Source organism: Schistocerca cancellata, chromosome 1, assembly GCF_023864275.1.
Source record: "Schistocerca cancellata isolate TAMUIC-IGC-003103 chromosome 1, iqSchCanc2.1, whole genome shotgun sequence".
Classification (NCBI taxonomy): domain Eukaryota; kingdom Metazoa; phylum Arthropoda; class Insecta; order Orthoptera; family Acrididae; genus Schistocerca; species Schistocerca cancellata.
In genome coordinates, this window is record NC_064626.1 from 652,412,746 (window position 1) to 652,432,390 (window position 19,645).

General features: G+C 42.5%; 1 protein-coding gene across 4 annotated transcripts in view; it reads right to left on the reverse strand.

Moving 5' to 3' along the window:
* Nucleotides 1-420: 420 nt before the first annotated feature.
* LOC126183439 (calpain-A) overlaps nt 421-19,645 on the reverse strand; it is a 642,654-nt gene continuing 623,429 nt past the window's right edge. For all 4 annotated transcript variants that reach the window (XM_049925446.1, XM_049925430.1, XM_049925454.1 and 1 more), the window contains 2 exons: nt 18,281-18,476; nt 421-782 (listed from right to left, as the gene is read on the reverse strand). In XM_049925446.1, coding sequence (XP_049781403.1) covers nt 697-782; nt 18,281-18,476 — 282 coding nt within the window. In that variant the 3' untranslated portion in view covers nt 421-696. The remainder of the gene's footprint in view (nt 783-18,280; nt 18,477-19,645) is intronic.

A 19,645-nucleotide genomic window follows, 5' to 3' on the forward strand; every position in this document is an offset into this window, starting at 1 on the left:
CATATGAAAACTCCTTTCCCCATATTACTTCTATATCAGTAAAATGCTGGGGTGTAATATTTTGTGTTTAACTTGGCTAACACTTTGCAGTTACGTGGTCCTCAGACAGGTGCAAGATGTCCACTTTTATTTAACGTAATTATTGTTGTGAGTGGTTCAGGACAAGTCATTTGTTAATATACATTACAGAAGTAGTCTGCAGTGGCTACTTTTGCCTGTTTATGTGTAACTTGACACATTTCACAACCAGGAATGCTCTCCTTCATGACCTTCATGATTGGGTTTATGGAACACTGTGTGGAGGGATGATCCGCTGTGATACTGCATGCTCATTGCCACAGCAAGTTTTGTATATAAAATAATAGTAATCTGCTCTTTTCACACAGCTATTGCTGAATGATAGCACATACAAAGACAAAGTAATATTTAAAATATTTTAATAAAATAAAAAACTGTACAAAATATTTTTCTGTAGCAGCAGGAATAAACACATGTGTTTCAATGGGCAATATACAAGTCTGTGAGCCAACTGCACAAAAAATACTGAGTGCATCATTCCATGCCCACATAGCTGTTTCTCTCCAGTCCTGTGGGACACATGAAATGAAAGCAAATACTTAGTGGCAAAGCACAAAAAATTTGCACTTTTTCCACAGTTCTCTTAGAGAAGCAGAAGGAAATTCAAGTGAGTACATTTTAGGAATAAATAGTCTTCTCAACCCATTCTTCCAGTGAGAAAGTCGCACTGTTTGTTCCTTTGGGGTCTCTTTCACGGAACATATCTGTAAAACAAAAGAAATATGAAATCATTTTTTACCTACATATTTGAATATTTCAAAGTGTACCTTAATCAGTAATTAGTGCACAAACAATGAATTAGTGAAATAGAATCAGGACTATTCAAACGGGAAACAAAGTGAAAGAGTACTGTCTTAACACAAGATTCTGTTTTGGTGAATAGTGGAAATTGTCAATAATTGTCAATAATTACTAATGCCAAAAGAAGATAATTCTCTTAGGAATACCAACGCATAAAGAACATTAAATAACAGAAATTTCTGGATGAAAAATAAAGAAAAATGAGCAAAGGCAGCTACTCATCTGTAAATCATTGATGGGAGCAGAGCCAGTTTAAGGCACAAGTGGCACAAGCTGCTGCTTGGGGCACCAACCTGAGAGGGGCATCAGAGGTGCTACAACCATTTCTATACGGGATATGCCACAATTAGTAACCCACCAGGTTAGCCAAGGGTGCTAATGCGCTGCTTCCTAGACTTGGGTAGACACACTGGCCCCAGATCGAATCCGCCCGGCAGATTGATGACGAGGGCCGGTGTGTCGGCGGGCCTCTAAGTGAATACTGGGCTTGTTCCTCTGTGCTGCCTCAGTTACATGGCTGGCAGACATTTGAAAACATTCGCACTATTTCATGGCTTATACTAAGTGCAGACAGCTGGGGTGCACTACTTCTGTTCCGGGAGGGGGGTACTGGGTGGCGACAGGAAGGGCATCTGGCCACCCTTCGACACTGAAATCGCCAAATCCGTAGCAACAAGGCTGACCCCGCATTGAAGTGGGACAAAGGCCCACGAAAATGATGATAGCCAGAATATGATTGAATTATTAAGGTATGTAGGAGTGGTAAAATTGTGGCATTGATAGTAATGTTGAGGCCAAAGTTGAAAATAATTCAAAGAAAAGTAAATGTATGTACATTGGGCTGATACGCAGGTCAGAGTAGACAAGGGGTCTCCCAGGGCACTCGTGGCAAGAGAAACCTCACCACATCTGACTCCTGCCAGCATGATTAAGTGCAAAGACACTTACAGAATCAAAAATGCCTTCTAACTGGCAGATTTGTGATAACACATGTGAAGAGACTGAAAATGCTATGTATATCAGTTGGACTGACAATAATACAATAAGGTGAGAGAAACAGTAATATCAGCAAGTATGTGGGACCAGGTGAGTGCCCCCAGGCTCTGCACGAGATAAGGGCCATCCTTTCCACAGCTGTATCAACCGCGATCTGTCATAGTTAATTGTTGAAGATAGGAACAGCACTCACCATCTCAGAGGAAGCATAAAAACCTGTTCAGCAGTTCTTTCATCAGCAGCTAGTATCAAGAATAAGGAATTCTCAAGGTCATGTAATGTAAAAGACAGTATGGCAGAAAAAAATTGCAAACCACATCCAAAAGCAATTAAAAGAGAGTTCAAAGCAACTGGCAGAGGAGGTAGAGTCCAGGGGGCCCCATACCCAACATTGAGGGTCCATCCATATCCAGCATGTGGCAGGAGATCCTCCAATTCCAACGACCCTGCCCCCCCCCCCCCCCCCCCCAAAGTAGCCCAAAACTTTACATCCAAGAGTAAAAACCATTCAGAGAAAGCTGAGAATCAGTTCAACCATCCATATGTCATACACCAATACTGGAGACAATCTGGAAGATCATGCTTAGCATAGAGAGCCAATAGGAGGGGGGGGGGGGGGGGCAGCAACTCATTACATAACAGAACTACAGATTAATTTGGTATGATCAATATGCAGGGAACACACAATGATGGATACATTCCAGGAGAAATGGATGGAATTCAGTGGAACTTCGATAATACGTGCTCTGATTTTACATTTTTCACAATTCTCCACCATAAACTCACAGCACCAGTAAAACACTCTTAAGATCAATGGTAAAAACTCCCAGATTTTACATTTCTTCATGGTAAGGTTTACCTGAATTCTAAGTTCTTACTCGACGTCTCGCTTGACTTCATCCCGTTTTCTCCCTATTGACATTCAACGTGACTGAATGAATGAGTTTAAGTGACACAAAGGCCAAAAGGTTCATAGCACAGGTGGTTGCGGAGTTAAGGGAATATTTTAGGCAATTGTGGAGAATGGAGAGGGGAGATGTGCGAGAAGAAATGTTGACGTAATCCATGACTGGTGTTGCCAACACAATTTGCAACATTTTGCTTTACCACACAATTATGATACACCTACTGCTTGGTTGCAGTGGTGATGGAAAAACAAGGCGTTTGACATGAAGTGTTTCAGACCAAGACAATACATAATGAAGAGACACAGCCACCACCTTTTCTTGTGCCACTTATAACTATCTCATCTTTTGGTGTATATTTCCGATATACTGTATCCAGCAACAATGTCAATAAACAACCTTTTAATTTCAAACACTGAGTCTTTAAGAATATGCTTGGCCATAACTGAAAAAATGTCATCCATTTCCAGCAAGTGAGCTCTTATTGGCTGGTAACTTGTTAAGTTATCCAGCAGCCAGCACAGTCATCACAGCACACTAACACTGTAAAATGAGCTCGCCTACTGGATATCTGGAGTGGGGGAATGGCCCTTCAATGACATGAATGGAGGTAGGAGTGAAAGTATTCTGTGAAGTGCTGAAAATATACTTTCACAGCAGATGATGTGCTATGACAGATGTCACACAGAAATAGAAAAAGGGTTTTACGATAGCACATTTTAAAGTGTTTCCCGTTCAAATCTGACACGATGTAATCACAACAACTGCATACACCAATCATGTACATACTTTGTCCCACAAACACTACACACTGTAGATTGATAAAGGGCGTGAAGTGAAACTGTAGTACTTTAACTTTCTTTCAAATTTACGTTTTACACAGTGTACATAAATCCACTAAGCCGATTTCTAATATGCTTGTAACAACAGTTGGGGGAAATAAACTCATTTTTTCACTTCTATGTTTCTCTCATCAAGCCTAAAATAATAAGTTAATGGTGGTGAGCATATGAAGTGCAGCTTGTAAAAAAAAAAGCATTAAACAGTAACGACCGGGGGCGGTGGAGCGCCGACCGGGGGCGGTGGAGCGCCGACCGGGGGCGGGGGAGCGCCGACCGGGGGCGGGGGAGCGCCGACCGGGGGCGGGGGAGCGCCGACCGGGGGCGGGGGAGCGCCGACCGGGGGCGGGGGAGCGCCGACCGGGGGCGGGGGAGCGCCGACCGGGGGGCGGGGGAGCGCCGACCGGGGGCGGGGGAGCGCCGACCGGGGGCGGGGGAGCGCCGACCGGGGGCGGGGGAGCGCCGACCGGGGGCGGGGGAGCGCCGACCGGGGGCGGGGGAGCGCCGACCGGGGGCGGGGGAGCGCCGACCGGGGGCGGGGGAGCGCCGACCGGGGGCGGGGGAGCGCCGACCGGGGGCGGGGGAGCGCCGACCGGGGGCGGGGGAGCGCCGACCGGGGGCGGGGGAGCGCCGACCGGGGGCGGGGGAGCGCCGACCGGGGGCGGGGGAGCGCCGACCGGGGGCGGGGGAGCGCCGACCGGGGGCGGGGGAGCGCCGACCGGGGGCGGGGGAGCGCCGACCGGGGGCGGGGGAGCGCCGACCGGGGGCGGGGGAGCGCCGACCGGGGGCGGGGGAGCGCCGACCGGGGGCGGGGGAGCGCCGACCGGGGGCGGGGGAGCGCCGACCGGGGGCGGGGGAGCGCCGACCGGGGGCGGGGGAGCGCCGACCGGGGGCGGGGGAGCGCCGACCGGGGGCGGGGGAGCGCCGACCGGGGGGGGGTGTGAGTGCCAGTCGGGGGAGTATTGATGGGGGGAATGGATGGACAGAAGAAGCAAATACTACAGAGGTTAGGTACATGTCCTGTCAGAGGTCTTCGAGGCACATTTCAACATGCAATCCCATCTGAAGGTCGGTGTCAGATGGTCAAAGCCCCTTGTATTAAAAAAAAAAAAAAAAAATTGTTAGTTCAATGATTAGGAAATTGTCAAATGGTGGTTGTGTTAAGTGAGCACGAGTTGGTGAATCTGAACTGAAGAGGTAAGATCCCTGCTTCAGCAAGGGGAGTATATGGGGGACTAGTTCAGAAAGCACTAGTGGCATTCATACTTCACAACTGACCAAATCCAATAGTGGTGGTGGTGGTGGTGGTGGTGGTGGTGGTCATCGTGGGATGACGAGGCAGCAAAGAGCAGTTAGCTTTTCCACGCATCTAGTTGGTGAATAAGGGGCAGCCATGTCAACTTTTTATTAAAGAAAGGCACAAAAATCAGGACTGTGCACCATGTCCAAGTGCTGGGGAACCAAAGCAGGGTTCTGGGTTATGCTGTCCTGTGGTATGACAATAGAAACACATGGTTCCATGGGAGATAATTGGAAGCCATAGAGAAGGTCTAGGTGGAGGCCCTTTGAATGACACCTTGGAGTTGGCATTCAGCAGAGGCTACATACTGGGACCTATACCAAATGCAAAAGATGTCAACATACAGCACAGCAATTACCGCTGTTCTGCAGAGGTAACTAGCTCATTGATAATAATGAGGGCGAGTGTAATATTCAGCACAGATCCCTGTGAAATGCAGCTCTCTTGGACCCATGGGGAGGGTGAGTGACGTACTAACTACAACCCAAAACAACTGGAGAGATAAAAACTGACAATTGGTAGGGTGTCTCAAAAGCCCACAGTTATAGATGGTAAGTAAAACATGATGGCGCAAAGCATTGTCGTGTGCCTTATCAAAGTCAAAAGTTGGTATTTACGAAACATCTGTTGAATTGCTCTTTCCAACCTAAGCAGTTGGTCAGTTGTTCATTGTTCCTCCCAGAAACCACACTGATGGGGAGACAGTAAGCCCTGTGACTCAAGAACCTGGCGTAATCATTGGGCTACCATCCTTTCAAGTGGTCTGCAGAGAGACTGATCAGTCAGGAGCTGATGGATGGAGATTGGGTTTTGGCCTGATTTAAGGATTGGAAGGATGATACTATTTCATGATTACAAAGGAGATACACCCTCTAGCCAAATACAGTTAAAGACCCTGAGTAGATAGGAGTCCTGCAGTAACATTCATATGTTGGATCATCTGATTATGAATCTAATGAAGGCCTCGGGCCATATTGTGTGACAAGTGAATAGCCTGATTGAGTTCTCAGTCAGTGAAAGTTTCATTACACAATTTAGCATGATGGGGGATAAAGAGTAGGGAGACGTCTTCAATTTGATTTTTACATATCCCAAAATACCCAGGTAAGAAGAGGATACTGATAATGGCACAAAGAGGGTTGCAAGGTGTTCAGCAAGAACTAACATATCAGTAGATACACCTTCATAAAGGAGAGAACCTGGAAAAGTTGATCTTTGGCAGCACAGGACTACAGAACTTTGCACACAACTGGAATGAAGAGGTATACGTTCCCAAGAAGGAGATGCAGCGCTCCCAGCATTCCTTCTTACTGCATTTAATTAGAGAGTAATCCTTACCATGGTGTCACTTAAAAGTCATTAGGTTGGATTCCATTACAACTATTCCACTCCAGAACTGTGATGTAACCAAAAATGTCAGTTGCAACTGTACCTTATTGCAGATCTACATTTCAACTACAGAATAGCTATCATCAATGTGTATGAAGTGAGTCATGTAGACTCAAAAGGCTTATAACCACACGTTACATGACCTTAGCATGTACACAGCTGAATTCAAACTAATTAGTCTAATTAACCCCCAATTACTGGAGGCTGACATTGATGGAGTAAACATGTCAGGTACTGCCAACAACCGGGCCACAGTAGCGGCAAAAGTTGAAATTATGGAGACAGGATATAAACAGTTGTATTTTTTCTGAGCTTCAAAAGGAGAGGTGATTGGAAACAGTCTTGTATTTTGCATTTATTAATTAGGGCAGCACACACTGGGGATGACCGTCATTTCCACAACTGACACAGACAGATGGTACCACACACCTTATGAATGAATTTTCTTAAAGTGACTGGCCATAGTCTCCATAAATAAGGTTGTGTATACACCAGGAAGACACATTCCTGAATTGCTGGCATTTAAAACACAGTATTGGAGGTAAGAAATAAAGCTTCACATTGCAGTGGTAAACCAAGTGCATCTGTGTGCAGCATTACACCCTGGTGAAAAATGAAATCCAGCACCATGTTTAGGTTCTTATGGCACCTTATGGTAACATGTACATATCCAGGTTGTTTATGAGATACTAACGACCAGGACTGGGTAGAATTTGCTGTCTTAATTGGAACCACTTTTTAACTTACTTTAGGGAGACAGTTCACCAAAAACATTGTCCAGTGAACAGATGGTGTGTTGTGGTGCGATCACTCTGTTTTTAAAATAATTGAAAAGCCACAATCACTTCAATATTGTTTACTAGATGACCGGTTTCAGCAATCTGAAGGTGCCATCATCAGATCTGAAACGTGGATTAACATTTATAAAAATAGATGGTCTGCCTCATGTGCCATGATGTCCATATGGTTTTATAAATGTTAATCCATGTTTCAGATCCGATGATGGCACCTTCAGAGTGCTGAAACCAGTCATCTAGTAAACGATACTGAAGCGATCGTGGCTTTTCAATTATTTTAAAAACCATTTTCAATATTTTTCACACAGAACACTGGCTTAGCAGAAGAAAGGACCCTCCATCTGTTCGGTACAAAAAAGGAACTGAGGGGAGTAAATGTCCTTGTTTTACTATCTTCCCATGGCGTGGCCAAGGAGGGAGAGTTCTGAAGGTTATAATGATCTGCATTGAATTGCTATCTATCTGAAGAGTCTACTGGAGCCTCACAGCCACCGGCTCATAACTGATCACTTCATTAAACCAAATGTCTGCCGTGGAACTGCATACTTCAAATAAGGCCTCTTCCCATGGCCAAGGGTACCATCCTGCCAGAGCAATACTCCCATGGCTTGATGGCCAGTGCCTGGAGCCTCTATCTCCCTAGACTGACAGGCACTTACTCCTCAGCATGGACAGGGATGTGGCAGCTTGGGCATCAATAGTACAATCCCTCCATGGTCAGCAGGCTACTAACATAAGGGTACCTGATGACCCCCCACATGAACTGGCTACCTTGCTTGGTATTGGATGACCTTCCCCATATGGTTCACCTTTATTTTTTACTGTATTTGAAGAAGTGGACGTGAAACCCAAGTACGGGGACCAAACAGAAGTTAATCATAACATGATGTCATGTACAAAACATGAACAATGAGATAAGTCAGAATCTACATCCTACAAGCAAGCTAGGTTATCAGCAGAGAATCTGTCTTGGAGAATAAGTCTGAGAAAAGACATAGCCAGAGAATAAAATTACAACACAGAAAAGGAAGAAGTACTGCAAAAAGGAGGGGGTGGGGAGGGGAGCGCAGGGTTGCTCACCACACAAAATCCTACAAGGGTTGTGAACCTGTTTGGGGGGTGGGGTGGGGTGTGTAATGGTACTTGAATTACGTAACCATTACAGCACCTCAACTCAACCTCTCTATACCAGCGATATTCTACTGTGTTTCTGTTAATTACTTAACATATTTCTGAGACAACATTCAGATTTGATTTCATTTGTGATACATCGATATGTTTATATTGCAATGATATTATTCTTGTGTGAATTCTTTCTTTTGTCACTATGATCTTTGACGTAATTTTAACTCTGATTTTTGGGCACGTAAGCGATTAGTAGTTAGTTGTTAGAGTGTCGGACCTTGAAAAAGTCAAGTCTTGGACGTCATGTTGGAAAGACGCATATTGTAGTCAGCTTATAAAATGTGAGCTTTAACAGTGACTGTGAGGAAGATGTTTTCAAGTGTTTTGTATTGTGAAGTGATGTTTTGTGAGTTACGTGATATTGCAATAAAAGCAATTAAAAGGAAGTGTAACTTAAATTCGGAGTGCTGATTTTTTTTTTTTTTTTTTTTTTTTACATCACTATTGTGCTAACTCTGAAAGGTTTAATCTTCAAGAATGGTTTGTGAAGCGCATCTACAAAACTTTTGAATATAGCAGAATAAAACCTAGGCCTCTTTGCATCCGAGCTTGGAATCACCACCACCTAGATTTTTGACGATTGAGCTATGACTTTACAACGAGACCAGTGTGGGAAACATGAAAAGATGAGTGCCTAGTTTATTCATTATTACATGAAATGACTTTATTAACTGTGCTCTAATGACGCCTGCCATATAACAACTTTGTTGTTGCACAAAAATGCAGTATTTAGCAGTGTGAGCAACACCACAATTATTATTAAATTTTGACCTTTGTTGTGGTAGGGTTGTTAGAGGGGGCAGGGGCAACAGGGAGAGAGAATGGAATTGCAATGTAAAGTATGGGACGGGAGAAGAATGGAATTGATATAGAATACAGCTTAGTACATTATTTCTCTTGTCTCTGTTCTACTATTCATGAAGTCTTCTGTGATGCAGTAACAGAGTTTGAAGCAACCAGAGAATGACATTAAGAGATTGGGAAGGTCCAGATATGGACACTAACGTGGCCCACTTCTGCAGCAAACAATATTGATCAAAAAATACAAAACTACTTCCATGTGCCAAAAATATGAAACTTGGTACACAAATAAGACAAGCACACCAATTTCACCATATCAATATATCAATATATGAGTGCAGCAACCTCAAGATCTTTTCTGTACTCTGAAAATTCTACAAGTTACATACAATTAAATTTAATTAGGTATTATTTTTAACATTCATATTTATACTCTATAATGAAAAATGATGGTTTACCAAATTTCTGGAGCCTAGTAAACAATACTAGTACCAAGAAAGGTCACAACAATCATCATGTTTCCTGAGATTATTCCTCACTGCTACTTTTATCTTTCACTTTCAAATCACGAAAAACCTAGTGCGGAAAGGAATAATGAGGCCGAAGAAATTAATGTAAATTAAGGTTGAATTGGTGGCGAGAACTAAAGACATGTAACACCAGTTTCCACCTGTGGAGTTCTGAGGAACTGGTGTCTGGGGGAAGACTCCAAATAGCGTATGTGGTGAAACAGGCGCCGAGGTCACGACTGTGATGATGTACAGGATGCTCTGCGACATGATACTGTTTTTTGCCAATGTACAATGTCTCCCTATTCCTATTCTTCTTAACTGGTAACTAGGCAGTAGTCATGCCAATGTAAAAGGCCAATAGTGTTTACGTAACAGCTGGTACAAGACCTGTGTTTTTTCACAGGTGGCTCTCCCTTTGAAAGCAAATGTTCGCAAGTTACAGGGCACAGATCAAGTCTTGCAGCAGGGACAGTCACAGGGTTACAAGCCATAGGGTAGGGAAATGGGTGTAGAATGAGTGTAGGTTCCAATAAGGATATTGCGATAGTGATGAAAAGCTATTCTAGGTGTGGTGAGAAATATTTCCAACACAGTGGATCTTATTTCAGGCCAAGATTTCAGGAAAACATAGCATTGCTGAAGTAGCTGATTAATACGCTCGAGCAAACTCATAGATTAATACACTAATCAGTTACTTTGAAAAGGCTAAGATCATATCCTAAAATGAGGTCCATTCTGTCCAACATTTGTCACTAGACCTAGAATAGCTTTTCATCGCCCTCTCAATCTCTGCAATATTCTAGTCAGAATCATTGCTTCTACACCTATTTTCCTACCCTATAGCTCCCTGCTGTAAGACTGCCCCTATGTGCCCTCCTGTCGCCACGTATATACCAGCATTGTAACTGGCAAAGTATATACCATTAAAGGGAGAGGTAACTGTGAAACAACACTTCTTGTAACAGTTGTCATCTAGGAACTATTGGGCCTTTTACATTGGCATGACTACCACCAAGTTATCAGTTAGCATGAAAGATTATAGGCAGAGGGTGTGTATTGGCAACACACAAGATCCTGTTGCAGAGCACGATCTAAAATGTGACAATTGTGGCCTTGGTGCTCATTTCACCAACATGCCATGTGGATTTGTCCCCCAGACACCAGCTTCTCAGAACTCTGAAAATGGGAGCTAGTGTTGCAACACGTCTTTGGTTCTCGCTACCCACCTCGCCTTAATTTGTGTTAACTTCTTCAGTGTCAGCAGTAATTTCTTCACTACTTTTTAGCTTTCTATTCTTCCCACCTCTACCACACACAATGCACTTAGCTTCTCGCTCTTATTAACTCGTGCACATCATTTTGTGAGTAATCTCTGTCAAGTGTATTACCCTTTCTTCCACCTTTAAGTTCTCAGGTTTTCAAGTCTCATCCAGTGCAGTTCCCAAATCAATCAATCTTGCCTTCTTATCCCACCCCACGAGTCTCTTCCCATCTGGGGCTCTGGTGGACTTCCCCGAATTCTCCCAATCCCCTAAACCTCATCAATCCTATTTGTTTACCCTCTTCCTTTCCTTTCAACCCTTCTGCCAGGAAGGGTATCCAGTAGCTCTGAAAGCTCGCTAATTTCAATATTTTTTATACACATTTTCTCCTTCCACTGCTTGGCAAGTGGATTTTTTATTTATCCAATTACATTTGAATTGTATAGTTTAGTTTTGAAAATCTCAGTAATTAATGCCTGCTCTAAAATTTGTAAAAGTTGGTTTTTCAAAACCTGCATGAGACCTTTCACTATAATGAGCTTTTATTTCAGTTTTTACTCAGAAATTGACTTTAACAGTATGCCCTTCCGAGATTTTAAACCAACCTGTAGTGTCATGTGTACATTTTTGTTTGTTGTTTCACTACTTCTGAACTTTCGGGTTGGATTCTTATACTAAAACAAGAGAAGAAGACCATAAAATATATATTCAAGAAAGACATTAGCTCTACTTTCAAGAAGTGTTAATATGTGACAGCTGACTACATCCTCTGAAGTGCTATGTCATCTGGAATAATATACAGCCATATAAAAATTTTTGGATAAGAAACACTAAAAAATAGTATAAAAATTGTATGGTATCTCAAAGCACACATTATGTATCTCAAAGCACCCTCATTATGTAACTAAATTTATGAAATACTTAACAGTGTGAAGTTCTTCTTAGGGTAGATAATTCATTTTCTCAACAGTATGTTTGTGTTTGATGTTGTTAGATAACATGGTGGACTACAAGAGAGTGGCAGTGATTTCGACAATGGGTTTATTCATAACATTTAAATGAGAATGATAAATGTTAATCAGAACTATTTGAAAATCAAATGAGATAATTTTAGTGTCAACGAATATTAAAAATGAGTAGTAGCAGTGTCAAGATAAGAAAAGAAGTATAGAAAATGATTATTAAATATTACACCATATGCTGTGAAGTTAACATGTGCCACACTGGCTTACAATTAGCCAGAAATGCTGAATTTGGTATTGCCGCAATCTTTGATGCGTAATACAGACTTACTTAAAGAAAATTAAACAGTTTTTATATTTACAAATTGTTACTGTATCATAATTGTGGGTAGAACCTCCACCTGCTGCAACAGTGAAGGACCAGCTCATGAACGAAACAAAGAAACTTAATTTGCTGTCCATGAAGCCCTATATACATTACAGGATAGTATACAGGGTGGTCCCGAATTCATGGTACAAACTTTAATGGTAGGTGCAGGACATTGTAACAAGGATATATTGTATAGGAATGTATAGTCCCAGGTGACGCGGTGAGGCGTAAACAGGGGAAATAACGGCCGAAAGGAAAACGAAAGATTTTATTGAAATCGTTGTTGACAAGTGTCATGTTTACAGTAAGTGTTCAAAATTGCGTCCACCATGAGCGATACATGCTTGACAGCGTCGGTGCAGCGATTGGCGTACACGTTCAAAGATGCCTGGTATTTCACGCACACCTGCAGCAGCTACAGATATGCGAGCAACGAGATCCTCATCTGAGTCAACTGGAGTCTCATAAACAAGACTCTTAAGATGTCCCCATAAAAAGTAATCGAGGCAAGAGAAATCAGGAGATCGGGGTGGCCAAGGGACTGGTCCACCACGCCCAATCCATCTAGCACCAAACGTGGCATTCAGGTAATTCCGTACAGCAGTGCTGAAGTGTGCTGGCGCTCCATCGTGCTGAAACCACATGCGGTTACGAATGGCGAGCGGAACATCTTGCAGCAGTTCTGGTAACACTTCTTGCAGAAAAATACGATAGCTTTCGCCACAGAGTCGCGTGGGTAGTAAGTATGGCCCAATCAAAAAGTCGTTCACAATACCAGCCCACACATTAATACCGAAACGTTGTTGATACGCATGTGGACGCGTTGCATGTGGATTATCTGTTGCCCACACATGGGAATTGTGCGCATTAAAGACACCCTCGCGTGAAAATGTCGCTTCATCTGTAAATAGCACATGACCTACGAAATCCGGCTGCAACGCACATTGCTGCAACAACCACTGGCAGAAGTTCACGCGAAGAGGATAATCTGCCGGATTCAATGCTTGTACTTTTTGAAAATGGAAGGGGTGTAAGCGATTTTCATTTAACACTCTGCATACAGTCTGATGACTCACATGTACGTCACGCGCAACAGTTCTTGTGCTTGACTCGGGTCTATCAGCCACTATGTTCAAGATGCGTTCTTCCAGTCTTGGAGTGCGTACAGCTCTTAATCGACCAGCGTCATGTCTGTTGACGTCGAACGTACCTGTTTCACAAAGTTGACGATGTAACCGTTGAAAAATTCTATGATCCGGCATTCGTCGATTAGGATACTCCGCGCGATACATTCGTAACGCAGCTCTGGCGTTACCATTTGCACGGCCGTACATGTAATGCATGTCTGCTTTTTCTGCATACGTAAAGTCACCCATCGTCTACGGCAGCACAATTGTGAATGGCGCTTGTCCCTACTGCGATACATCATGTTCATCTACTGCCCTCTACCGGCAGTGACACCAACCGATCACTCCATTTCTCTTTCCCCTGTTTACGCCTCACCGCGTCACCTGCGACTATACATTCCTATACAATAAATCCTTGTTACAATGTCCTGTACCTACCATTAAAGTTTGTACCATGAATTCGGGACCACCCTGTATACACCAGCCTATAACCTAAAAGGGAGTGACTTTGAAACAATAGTTCATAGTATGGTATGAAATTCCTGAGATAAGTTGCCTTATTTTTTCAGAATATGTCTCATTATATGAAGTCGACTAACATTTATTTACCAGGTGCATCTGTTTCACATAAATCGAAGTTTTAATATTACCCATAGGAAAGTGGAATCATTATCCAATAAACTGGCTGTTGTGGAATATGTCAGAATCCTTTGAAATTAGTTAAGACAGACTTCTACTGCCCGGAAAAAGCCACGCATTACAAATACGAAACAGTAACTAGAAGTCAACGTAGATGTGTGTGATCTATCTACAAAAGGGGATTAAGTTTGAAACCTTTGAGAAAGTTAATCATTTGACAGTTGAAATATTATGTGAAATGGCAGCAAATAGGACAACAGATTAAAATATCATGGTTGTGGTTCTGTAGTTATCAAATACAGAAGGCAACATAACAGATGAGATTGCTAAGCAATGGAAATGCTAGGTTGGGTAGCTAAATGTTTAACTGTCTTTTCATCGTGCCTGTCTGCAACTCAGCATGTCAGCTGTAAGATGAGTGTGTTAGTAAGTTAATGTTTGTATGTGAAACTAAATATAGATATAGGGTAATTATTTGTGGCACTTTTACTTTAAACTTCCAGTTGCTTACTAATTATAGCTCTTATGCAAATAAATTATTCCGTTCTTTTGGGCTTTATGTTACAACTAGCAAAATGAAAAGGTTACAAGCCAGAGCCATACAGACGATACATTTGTCTCAATTGAATTAAAATATCTGAAGTTAGACATAATCAAAGACTTATGTATCTTACAAGAAACATTAGTTTTAATGTTCATAATGGAGAAAATACATGTGGGAAATGAGCACACCCTAAATACATTTGTTCCATTTAGAAGATAGTAAGTGACTACAAATGCAATACCTGACAAAAAAAGTGAAGCATCCAGAAAACACAGCTGAATGTGAATGTAACGTATATAAATGAATAGAGTTGCAATTCTCTACGACAGGTAGAACAGCCACCAGAGTGAATTACTGTTGTCCATGTTTTGTGTTGTTACCAGGCTTGTTATCATACACTGCAAAAGGGGCATAGACAGCATCACATGTTCAGTGATCACTGTGAAGAACATGGAGATATCACATAATTGTATAAGACAACATTATCAGCACCTGAAGGAATTTGAAAGGGGCCTCAGTGTCTAGCTCCATTTGGCCATCTGGTCGAATCCTATTTGGCCGGCTTTCAAGCCCTGCAACATTGAGATGTATGAGACACTTTGGATGTAACAGTGACTTTACGTTTGACTGCAAAGGAGCATAGTGGTAGGTATATTCACATCGAGGTTCTGGTCAACCAAGTATGACCACCACAAGGGAGGGTCACTGTATTGTGTACCAAACACATAATAACCCCTTCATGTCTGCGTCTTTATCTGAGAAAAAGTGAGGGACTCTACACCATTCCATCCCATCCAGTACCAGTTGCTGAAGACTAGTAGTTGCTGGACTATGGGATTAAGGTCTCATACGTAGTCTGTCAGTAACACCACAGCACAGATGGTTGGATTTGGGGTGGTGCTGTGATGGGGAAGCATGGGCTGCTTATGAATGGTGTCACTGTGTTCAGCAATTAATCGCAGTTCTGCACTATCCCAGATGACCACCCCATTGGGAAATATGGCAGTGACATAAGGAGATGTCCCATTCTCCCAGTGTTCTGGAGACAGACAGTGTTATTCCTGGCATGATAGTAGGGAGCCATTGGGTATGACTTCAGGTCACAACTGGTGGTGATCAAGGGAACACTGACAGCACAGTGGTATATCACATACATCTTGTCCTTGTGTGTTTCCTCTTATGCGACACTATTGTTGGGCCTTTTCTTTTCAACAGGACAATGTCATTCATATATGGTACATGACTATTAACTTTCTGTATGATGGTGAGATACCCCCGTGGCAAGCAAGATCACCCAGATCTGTCTCAATATAATGGGACAACCAGCTTGCATGTCAACTACATCCCAGTGGCCAGTATCCAAAATATTTTGGGCCAGTTACAACAGTTGTGGGATAGCTTGCCTCAGGAAAGGATACAAAAGCTTTATAACACCCTTCCCAACCCGTGAATCAGTACATACATCAAGGACCGAGGCAGCGCAATGGGATACTGTTAAGCAGGATCATAATGCCAAGTTCGTCGTACATCTGATTTTATGATGTTATCGCTGAAATAACATCGAATGCCCCTCAGCCCAAGAAGTTTCAGTTCATTTCCCCTCTTCTCCTGGTTGCTTCGCTTTTCGTGTTAGGCGGTGTGTAACAAGAACTTTCAGCTGATAAGAAATTCTATAATCTACTAGTCATCGTCTTCAAAATATCCTTACCTCATAAGATATTAAGTGAGAAGAAGACAAATAGATTTAATAAGGTGCATGCTGAAGACATGTTAAGGAGAGTCTGAATAGTATTGTGATTTGTGTAGCTTTACCAGCTCTTATGTAATAAAAGGAATATATGTATATGAGTATAAAAGATTCAGCCATGCCTTAAAACGAAACTAAAGTAAAAAGACTTATGCAATAACATCCTTATCTGACAATAAGATGCAAACCATCTGGAAGACAGACAGCAGTGAATGTAACAGCAAAAGGCATATATGGAGAGAGAGGATTTTCTTTACTGATAAGGCATAGGAAAAAATAAAGATCAACACCCACGATGTAGTCACTGGCCTTAATTATTTTTTGGAAAACACTACACAACCAGAAAGTTTGGACTGACTGAGGTTCAAAATGTGCTTGATGTGTTTAAAAAAATTAGCAGCTTCAGTAGGGAAATTTATGGATTGAATGTGACAATGTTAAAATGTGGACCAGATCATCTAGCAAAATTGATGACATGTACTGAATATATGCAACCTGCAAGCCTGATTCAAAAGAACATTTTAGTATGCAAAAGGTCCTGGGCTTGTAGCCATATCGATCGGACCACAGATGACTGGAAATCTGTGGCCTGGTCACATGAGTCCTGAGTTCAGTTGGTAAGAGCTGATGGTAGGGTTTGAGTGTGGCACAGCTCCCATGAATCCATGGACCCAGATTATCAATAAGGCATTGTGCACATTGGTGGTGGCTCCATAATGGTGTGGTCTGTGTTCCCATGGAATGGACTGGGTGCTCTGATCCAGCTGAACTGATCATCAACTGGGAATGGTTATGTTCAGCTACTTTGAGTTCATTTGCCACCAAACAATGATGGAATTTTTATGGGTGACAATGCACTATGTCACCAGGTCACAACTGTTCACAGTTGGTTTGAAGAACATTTTGGACAGTTAGAGTGAATGATTTAGTCATCCAGATTGCCCAACATGAATCCCATTGAAAATTTATGGGACATAATCAAAAGGTCAGTTCGTGCACTAAATCCTGGCCTGGAAATACTTTCACAATAATGGACAGTATTATACAGGCAGAGTGGCTCAATATTTTTGCAAGGGACTTCCAACAACTCACTGAATTGATGCCACATCAGCTGCTGCATTGCATTGGGCAAAAGGAGGTCCAACATATTAGAAGGTATCCCATGACTTGTCACCTCAATGTATTTCCCCATAGGAAAGTATGTCTTTGTGTTGGTATTCCAATGCTGAAAGTTGTCTATTATGCCCCAATATATATTCATAGAGTGTATGGTACCACTTGAAAAGAGGGCAGTGGTGATAATATGTAGCATGATACCCAAAGCTCATTGTACACATAGCTTCAGAAAACTGAAGATTACACTTCTGTCTCCCTTATACAATTTGCCGTACGCAATGCACATGAATGAGAACTAATGCAGAAGCCAACAGTAAGACATGTGCTATAATTATAATACCAGGCACAAAGAAGATCAGGTATCATTCCACTACGACTATAAAAAACAACAGAAGCATTCTGTAAACAAATCAACTACACACTTCAAAGTCATACCTCAGTGTATCAGAGAGCTGCCAGATCAATTCAAAACAGAAATTCAACATTATCTACTACAACAAAGTACTTACAAAACTGATGAATTTACAGTTGAGAATAAGAAAATGGTATGATAATACTATATTTCTTATTACACTTTTAGTATTAGGATATGATACATCGATGAACAGAAACATAGTGCATACTTATTTTATGTTTTAATATTGGTATCAGTAATATACTGACATATTTAATGCCACAACAATTAATAATTTATTGTATATGTATGTATAGTAGCTGTAAAGACACTTAATGCATTGCATGACTTCTGCAGGTGTCTAACATAGTAAAAATTCAATTCAGTTTAGCAAGCTACTACTCACTCAAAAGCAATTTTAAATAATGAAAAATTCTATGTATTCAGTAATAATACTTATTCAAAACCTTGTGAAAGGTACTAACAATTACGAGATCAAATTATCTGAATACTCACCTATCATCGCTTTTAGCTTGACAGCACACATCATAAAATCATCAAATGTTATTTTCCCATCTACAGTTCCATACCTATGCATCAGTATGTTCAGTATGTGGTTGTTTAACCTGTAACCTGCAGAATTTAGTGCCTGTCTCAGCTCAAAAGCACTGAATACACCAGAGTTTTCTTTATCGTGCATTTTGAATATGGTCTGCAAGAAAAAAATTCAGTTCTGTTAATTAGCAATACAAAGTAAATTTTTGGTTTTGAACAGTAGTCTGTGTTTAAGCACATGGACATAATTCTAATAAATGCATATGATTTAATGAAACAAATACAAAATGGATTATATTAAGAATCAACATATTAAGTGTCTTTAAGACTTTGCAGTAGCCACCAGAAAGATTGTGGGATGCGCACATTGGCATGGCGCATCACGGACAGTAGTTGCCAGAAGTAAAGTCCCACTCACCAGAGGGCACGCGATAATTCGGCCGCGCCCTCTGCTGGCAGAACAACAACAACTCAGGCAGCATGGGCCATGCCCAGCCAGTTCACATCGGGCATGCCTAGCAGACAGTCCCGGTCTACACTAGGTGAAGTGCGACAGAAACGTGAATCGTGTTACTACACAATTGGCAAAGAGTAGGGTCGTTCTTTCGCGTGTTGCGTCGTCGTTCCAGTTTCGCAGCTTATCCACAGCATGGAGGATTTAGTGCGGGTTTTGGTTGAACAGCAGACAGAGCTCATGGCAACCATGAATCAAGTGCTTCCGGTGTTGCTCTCCATGCAGTCTGCTCCAGCGCCATTCCCTCCTCCCTTTCCCCCATATGACCAGACGGCGGAGGATTGGGATGCATATGAACATCGCCTTCGGCAGCATTTTCAGGCATGTCATGTTGCCGATGCGGAGGTATGTCATGCTCTTTTCTTGTCTTGGATATCTCCCTCGATGTATCAAGTTTTGTGGCAGCTAGCGCCATTGCAGGAACCCTCGTCCTTGTCTTTTGACACATTGTGTTCTTTGCTGTCTTCCTATTATTGCCGCCGCACGCATGTTGTGGCAGCTAGTTCTATCAATGCAAGAAACAGCCCCATCAGTCTTACCGGGCATGGGCCGCTATGCTGCACGGTGTTAGTCGCAAGTGTCATTTTGTCATGGAGCAGTCGCGAGAGTCGTATGCCCCCGTTATGGTGCGCGACATCATTGTTCATTCGGCCCCTGATAGGGATGTCCGGCAATGGGCCCTGCAGTTGGAAGACCCTTCCCTTGAGGAAGTCCTGTCCATTGCTCGATCGTATGAAGTCTCTCACACCGCAGGTCAACAGTTGGAAGCATGGTGTGATGTCGCGGCGGTTCAGGGCGGCGCGGCCGCGTCC